Source organism: Syngnathus typhle, linkage group LG7 (assembly GCF_033458585.1).
Source record: "Syngnathus typhle isolate RoL2023-S1 ecotype Sweden linkage group LG7, RoL_Styp_1.0, whole genome shotgun sequence".
Lineage (NCBI taxonomy): Eukaryota > Metazoa > Chordata > Actinopteri > Syngnathiformes > Syngnathidae > Syngnathus > Syngnathus typhle.
The window spans coordinates 18,734,085-18,741,806 of NC_083744.1; the positions used below are offsets into that span (position 1 = coordinate 18,734,085).

General features: G+C 54.2%; 1 protein-coding gene across 4 annotated transcripts; it reads left to right on the plus strand.

Annotated features, from left to right (window-relative positions):
• Positions 1-647: 647 nt before the first annotated feature.
• Positions 648-5,452, plus strand: hbp1 (HMG-box transcription factor 1). 4 transcript variants are annotated; one of them, XM_061283579.1, is made up of 11 exons: positions 648-755; positions 2,107-2,253; positions 2,322-2,499; positions 2,839-2,959; positions 3,037-3,151; positions 3,253-3,389; positions 3,462-3,618; positions 3,688-3,832; positions 4,240-4,518; positions 4,589-4,730; positions 5,022-5,452. In XM_061283579.1, the coding sequence occupies exons 2-11, from the start codon at positions 2,181-2,183 to the stop codon at positions 5,124-5,126; spliced, it is 1,452 nt and encodes a 483-aa protein (XP_061139563.1). In that variant the 5' UTR covers positions 648-755; positions 2,107-2,180; the 3' UTR covers positions 5,127-5,452. The 4 variants fall into 4 exon arrangements, with proteins under 4 accessions (XP_061139563.1, XP_061139564.1, XP_061139562.1 ...); XM_061283580.1 differs by having other exon boundaries at positions 662-755; positions 2,110-2,253; XM_061283578.1 differs by having other exon boundaries at positions 667-759; positions 4,814-5,452.
• The last annotated feature ends 2,270 nt before the right edge of the window (positions 5,453-7,722 follow it).

The window sequence follows — 7,722 nt, forward strand, 5'->3', positions numbered from 1 at the left end:
ACTGACGAAATCTGACTAAAATGACCAAACAACAGACAGAAGTAACCAATCGTGACAAAAATCCAAACCCTCAAAATGAATCAATCCAACAGAAGATTTACAAATATCAGTCCCAACAACTGACACATGGGGGAAACGCTGAAAAATATCCGCCAAATCTCTGACTACGACGTAAAGAAAACAGGCAAAAACGGGGGCAAAAAAAGGAACAAACATTTAACAAATAATGTACATACATTTGACGAAACACCTCCAAAAAGCGTAAAAAGAAAAAACAAATAAATAAAAATGATCTCGCGTGATTTCCACACCGATCCACCGGCCGAGACCGTGTAGTGCAGTATACTGTATGTGATTCCTCGTCTTACGGTATTGAATATTACAAACGTACGTCCATTGCATCCCTTAAGAAGTGAATAGGCATGCAGTACTGTAGCGTACGTGAGTACTTGCTGCATTGCTGATACCAAAAAATAATTTTTAAAAAAAAAGGAGGGGGGGGGGGACAACAACTCGGTATTGTTCATGTTGCCAATCGGCTGTTTGTGGGCGGAAACAGGCGTGGACTTTTGTCCAATGAGACGAGGCTCAACAAATTCCACCCGCCCTTGATGTTTTTCCTCAACCGCAGCGTCCAATAGATTCAAGGCGTCTAAGTGATTGACACTCTCATCATCCAACAGGACGTCTCTAACTGAGAACCTCCCCGAGCACTCGAGTGAATGCCAGAGAGTTTCTTGATGGCGACACGACTGGTAAGTGAGTATTTGCCTACTTTTCTGTCTCCCCCTTGAAGAAATAAAGCTCTAAAGTGTTTTGGTAACGTCACCGCCGGGAGCCGTTATTGAGGTTGTCAAACGGTTGTTGAGCGTCGAACGGCAGGTTGAGCGACCGAGCGACGGTGTCGTCCCCCCCAAGCGCTTCTCCCGCTGCCTCCCTCGCTTGGCTTGTTTTTGTCGCTGACGACGTTCCAGATGTGGCGAATGATTTCATTGAGTCGGTTCGATCCGCTTGACACGGCGCGTCTCGACCGTCCCGATGTCATTCATTGGCAAGTGGGCCAGCCGGCCAGCCAGCCAGCCAGCGAGGTTGCGTCATGCATCAACTTGTTGACATTCTTTTGTTTACAGTGGAAAGGCAGCAAAAAAAGGGGGAGACACCCCCACTTTTCTTTTACCCGGCGATACCCAAATACTTTTTTGTAAAAGTAATTGAACAGCATTCGGGGTTAGGCTGTGAAAAGTGGCCTTTGACGAGTGTTGAAATGGCACTTTGGCAGCTGTTTGTCGTCAAGGCTGCGCAGTTGGGAATGAATGAGCAGTGGTGCGCATGCGCGAGAACCCTCGCAAGTTTATAAACAAGGGCTGCGCGCAGAGCGTCACGTGATCACCGCATACCTTCAATATGGGGAGCGGGGAGACAAAGAACGCAACCGCAGCACTACATACAAGCGGATTTTATGTGACGTTTGCAGCGCATTTGACTCAATGCCGCAATTGTCTATTTACAGGCCACAATAGAAGTGGGAGCCTGCAAAACAACAACAACAACACTGCGCCAAAGTCGTGAATATTCCAGAAAAATACTTTCCAGGAAAAAAAATTCAAATCCCGACATACATCATCTTATCCAAAATATCCATCTTTCTTTTCCAAAGTATAGCGCTTAGCTAACAGATAACTTTTTGTGTGTAAAATTCGAGACGCTTAATGAATGATTTCAACCTAAAACGTGTCAATCTTGACTTTGTTTTTCATCGTATAAGCAAAGTAAAAAAAAGTTCTATTGGACATGGGACTTTAATTTCATTCATTTCGGTGTCAATCTTGAAAACATCAAACTTTTTATCGGAAGATATTTGACTCGAATAAAACGTCTCGGAGTGAAAATCGAGAGGGAGATTTGGACTTTTTCCGCTTGAAAGTGCCTTTCGACCGGTAAGAATGGTCAACGGCACGGCGTTCGCCGAAGCACACTTGTTGACCAAACAACACTCTGAGACGTTTTTCTTGACCTTTTCTACTTTCTCGTGTTGTTGATCAAACAGCACTCTGAGACGTTTTTCTCCACCTTTCCTACTTTCACCTGTTTTCGCCGGACCCGAAGCAGGTGACGTGACGACGGAATCCGAGCCAGTTTGTCCGACCAGTCTCCCTCGTCGGAAAGGAATCCAGACAGCTATGGACGAGATGTACGATCCGCTCAAGTGCAACGAAGAGCCGCCGTCCTCGCCCGGCTGCCGCATGGACTACGGTAACCGAGACGCCGAATCCTAAATGAGCGGGATGATAAGCGGGCGGCTGACGGTGTCGCACGTGCAGACGACATGCCGGAGCTGCAGGCGGTGGACGAGGACGGCGGGTCGCCGGGCTTGTTCCGGGTGGGCGCCGGCGTGTCGCACCAGGAGACGCCGCCGCCCCCCACCAACTGGCTGGCCGAGCTGGCCAACATCGCCACCGGTCCGCAGAGCCCGCTGCTCAAAGGCGCTCCCTATAGGAGGTTGGCACTTTGCTTTATCTAGCTGCTGTTTTTGCGCCGCTTATCTGTATCGCCTGCGTCCGTCAGATTGGGCACGCACGCACAGTAGCAAACTTGCTGTCCTTTCTTGTTCTTCTTGTTTTGGGCCTCTTGGCAAACTGCTATTGTCCTTCCACCGCAGAGTGGTCAAGTTCGCTGGCGCCGTCTAGCGGTGGGCGTCGGAACGGCACTGGTTTTGGGGGGCAGTCACGTTAGCTCTCGTGAGCTAGCACACGCGTGCGTAGCCAACAAAGTGTCCGTCGGGACCGAGGAAACGCTTCCAATTGGTTGACTTTGTCGCGTCCTTTCCTCCAACGGCAGATCCTCTCCGGTCCACATCTTTGGCAGCAGCAACAGTTTACATTCCTATGCCCGTCCTCCTCTGGCCAGCAGCGCGCCCAACCCCTCCAGAGGTCACCTGCGGGAGCGCCGGCGCGCGCGGGTAACGCTCCGAGGCTCACGGCCGACCCACCGACCGCCGCGCGTGACTTTGTCTGATTGCGGCGCTGGTGGCGACAGGCCAGCAGCGAGTCGGAGTCGGGCGTATTCTCCGTGTCGTCGTCTTTCTCCGATGACGAGGACATGGCCTGGTCTCATTCGTGGCCCTCCACCGCCTGGCACTGCTTCCTCAAAGGTTGGTGGAAGGTTTGATAGTTTTGATGCCTAATTTGATGGTTTTGTCTGTTGTTTTGTCAGTTTTCCAAGTCAGCATTTCCTCCTTGCTTTGTGTTGCAGGAACGCGCCTTCGTTTCCATCGCGGTCCTAACGTGGAGTGGCAGGAGGCCGAGGAGCTCGGCGATTCTGACGAAGATTCCGACGAGGACAGTGTGATGCCGTCTTCCTCCTCCTCCTCCTCCTCCTCCTCACTCAAGGTGGGTCGCCGACGTTGACCGCTAGGGGGCGCCAATCTGCTAATCACAAGGATGCCGCTTCCGCCGTTCCAGAGATTTGGCTCGGACGGCTTGAAGCTGGTCGGCCACGAAGAGACCCTGTCTTACGGCCAGGCGGTTCTAAAACTCACCTTTGACCCCGGCTCCCCCGACGACGGCCTTTTAAGCGCCGAATGCCGACTGGACCATCCCTTTTTTGTCAGGAGTAAAGGTACGGGAACCGCCCGGGCCATTTGAGCGAGCGGGAGCCTCCATTGATTGGTGCCGCGTCGGCGCTCAGGGTGGGCCTCCTTTTACCCGAGCCTTACCGTGGTGCATCATGGGATCCCTTGCTACGAGATGCAGCTGGGCGACACGTGCCTGCCGCCCAACCACCCCGACGCTATCAACTGTGACGATTCGGTAGTCTTTGACACATTTAGAAGGTACGAACGGCCCGAGTTTCTTTGCGTCTTGTCAAAAGGTAGGGGACGCGCGCTAAAGTCTCTTTGGTTCCGTTGAACGGGAGAGAAGTCGGCCCTTGGAAGGCCCCGAGTCAAGTCAAGTCAAGTTTATTTGTATAGCCCTAAATCACAAGCAGGCTCAAGGGCTTCGCTTAGACAGAAATTGACAATTATTCTCAAAGAGATGACCGCACGGTTTCACCAGAGGGCGCCGTCCTAATTTAAACGGGCAACGGGCCGCCCGAGCGAGAACAAAGAAAATCCAAGGCACGTGGCCAAATGCACATGCGCTGGCCATTTTGATGATGTTCTTCTGTGCACGCACGCGCCTTGGATGTTGACGAACCGGCTCCACCAAACACAATCCCCGTTGCGTCGGCACTTTTCAGCTACGACTTCACCCCGCTGGACTCGTCGGCCGTCTACGTCCTGAGCAGCATGGCCCGGCAGCGGCGGACCTCGCTGCCCGGCGGTGGCGGCGCCGCCAGCCCCGAGCGCAACGCGGCCGAACGCTCGGCCTCCCCGCGGCCGGCGGGCCCGGGCAGGTCGGCCCGGGGCCAGGGGGCCGCCACGCCCACCAAATGCAAGCGGCCCATGAACGCCTTCATGCTCTTTGCCAAAAAGTACCGGGTGGAGTACACGCAGATGTATCCGGGCAAAGACAACAGGTGAAAAGTTGGCGGGAGGGCGGGCAAATATGGCAGACAGCAAAGTGTGAGCGTGAGCTCTCCCTCGCAGAGCCATCAGCGTCATCCTGGGCGACAGGTGGAAGAAGATGAGGAGCGAGGAGCGCCGCTCGTACACCGTGGAGGCCAAGGCCTTGGCCGAGGAGCAGAAGCGCCTCAACCCCGACTGCTGGAAGCGCAAAAGGAGCAACTCGGTGAGCAAATTGGCTCGCCCCAGCGTAAGCACGCCGTGCCACTTGACGTGGCGTGTGACGCGGCGCTGTCCCGACCCGAGCAGGGATCCCAGCAGACCTAAGGCCGCCAATCCATCCACGGAGACGGGGCAGGCGCTCCCGGAGCCACCGGCCCGACCCGCCGTCTCGGCGAGCACGCTCACCTCTGCCCGCCCGCCCGCCTTGCCTTTGTGCGAGCGGAAGGAGGAGGGACGGCGGCGGAATACGCCGCTGACCAAGTGCGTCTCTTTTCTTACTTTCCCACTAATGCAGATGGACCTCGTATTCCTCTTCCGCTTGGAACGAACCCACTTCAAACGGAAAGGAGCCGGCGGCAGCGCCGAGCCATACGCGCGCGCGCGCGCTTCTGTGGAATGAAAGACAACACGCCTGTTTGGAGCGGGGGCATCACGACGACCTTTCTCACTCGGAGCGCTGCGCTATCCCCTCAGTTGATTGCAGAGAAACGCAAAGCCTTTGTAGAAATCTGTCCGGAGCCGACGGTTCCCACCGAGCATCGCTTGGGCCCCGTCGCACTTTATATCCCGCCAGCCGCCAACGTGTAACCTTGAACCTTTGTGGCCGACGGCCGCCTTCTCGCTTTCGGGTCGCAATAATGTCCATCGTGTACAGTTTGTTTCACAGCCCGCAAATTGCACACCGTATCTTTGTATCATATGATAAATGCGTTTTTGTCAAACTTGCACGTTTTCTCTGGTGTGTTTTGTGCTTTGTCAGCATTTTGTGACTGCACACCGGACGAACTAATGAATACGATTGACGAGAGCGAAGAGGAGGCTGGAAACGCGCCGGATCCGCCATGTTCCAAGGACTCGCCTGCCGTTCCCGTTACCACCGGCAGAGGGCGCAAGCAGCTCGACTCCCCCGCCACCTCCTAGCTCGGCTTGGCGCGGCGCGTCATCCAAGCGAAACGACTGGACTGCATGAAGATCCGCGCCGTGCATCAATCGCTCGCCACTCCAACATTGCAAGGACAACATGGCGCTTTGTGCGCGCCTCTTGAAATAGCATCAACTGCCCCGCATGCAGGCAGGCAGGCAGGCCTCTCAAGTCCAATGATAAGGGAAGCACGGCGCTGCCGAATGAGACCGCTCAATGGACTATTTCGGGCGCTGCCTCTCAACGCAAAGGCCGGCTGATACTTTGCTCATTGCCGTTCCCAGATAAAGCAGCAGTCATTCGCGTCTCGAGACCATTTTGAACGCCGTGAGGAATTCAGCCATGCGACCAACTCGGGCCCAGAAGCTCGAGCTCGACTGTGAGAACCGTACGATCTCATCTTGCACTTGCATTACTTGCAGGGTCTTTTGGCCGGATTTGGGCAATTGTTGCCTCCTTTCTCCAATGGTGGGCTGGTCTGGAATTCCAGCAGCGGGAGCGAGGTTAATTAGGCCGGCGGGCGGGCCGCATTTCCCCATTGTGTGTGCAACCGCGCTGCAAAGTCCGTTGAGCGTCTGCTGCTGCCCTCCTCGTGATCAAACACGCAGACACGCTCCCTCGACCTTTGCGCTCATTCAAATCCTTCAGAAGTGATCACTGCAGCGGATCGAGAGATCGATCGGTTCATCTGGCTATATGATGCGGAAAATGTTTTATATAACATAAAATATGACAAAATACTGGGAAATAATGATGAACATTTGACGTGTCTACGTGGCCGCTAGAGGGCGTAAGCTCATATTACCTTACAATCACAGCCAGAGCAATTTCTAACAGGAAATGACACACCAGCCACTTTGCAGCCGCTCATTAGCAGCCGGGCGTGCGCCCGAGGTGAGAGGACGTTCAATTTCAAATTTCAGCACCACTGACTAAATTCTTGCAATATCAGCCTTGAAGAAAAAAAAAAAAATCATGTGCAGACGGTGGCAGCTAGCCAGGAATCGATCACAGTATTGAATTGCGATCAGTAGCTCAGTCCACGCTCCTCATTTTCGGGAAGCGGCAAACGACACCGCCGTGGTCAGGTTACGCCAGGCAGGCGTGTTTGTCGCCTTTGTTCTGGCGGAGGGGAGAAGAGAGAAGAAGCCGTCCATCTTTTTGGCTTTGCACCAGATGCAAGTGAGGGACAAAGACTGATTTGTTTGTTGCCATGCACCACGTCGGAGGAGTCCAACACTCGACGTATTTCGATCCCAACTCACGGAAAGGTGAATTCTTTTGATATCTGTATGTGACTCAAATGAAATGAAAGTTCGACTTTTGCAATTTAGTCAGAGCCACTTGCCATACTTTCTCTCCGACAAGCTCAATCGCCTCCCCCGCATCGGGCGCATTTTCACGGTGCCGGCCGCTATCATATAAGAGGAGGCCTCCGCTCGGCGTTTGGAAAGAAACGGACCACCTGCTACGGATTGCCAGCCAAATCAAGTGCTGCATGGGGAATTTGTCTGCCTACGTGCTGCGAGGAACAGGGAGGGAGGTGAGTGGGAAGCGACTCCACGTGGTGGCTTGGAAACCACGCTCAAACTTGCCTGCATAAACAATCCGAGGTGGCGAAAGCGCCGCCGTCGTCGTCATCTGCGTGTCGTCTGCGGGTCGAGGCCTGCGTGCCGTGGTCGCGTGCCGCCGCGTGCCATCTGCGCGTGCCGTCGTCTTGTGGACAAACTTGAATAGGAGTGACTTTTGCAGCCTCTCCAACACGACGCCTCGCCGTTGTGCCGACAGATGGCCCGATCTGGGGCCGGTCCGAGCCGCTCATCTCCGGCGCCCGCCGAGACTAGTAGACCGCGTACTACGTTCGAGTATCGGGCTCGCGTTCTTTCCTCTTTGTTGTTTTTTTGCAAGGAGGCGCTAAAAGAGAGCTTGAAGACGACGCGTGCGGCCCGTTTGGCTCGCTGTCAATTTGCCACCAAAGAAAATTCAATCATCGTCCGGCCGAGGCTGAGAAATCACAGTGGTTTTGTGGCGTGGAACCAAAATGTAATCAGTTTGTTAAATGGCGCGAACCGGC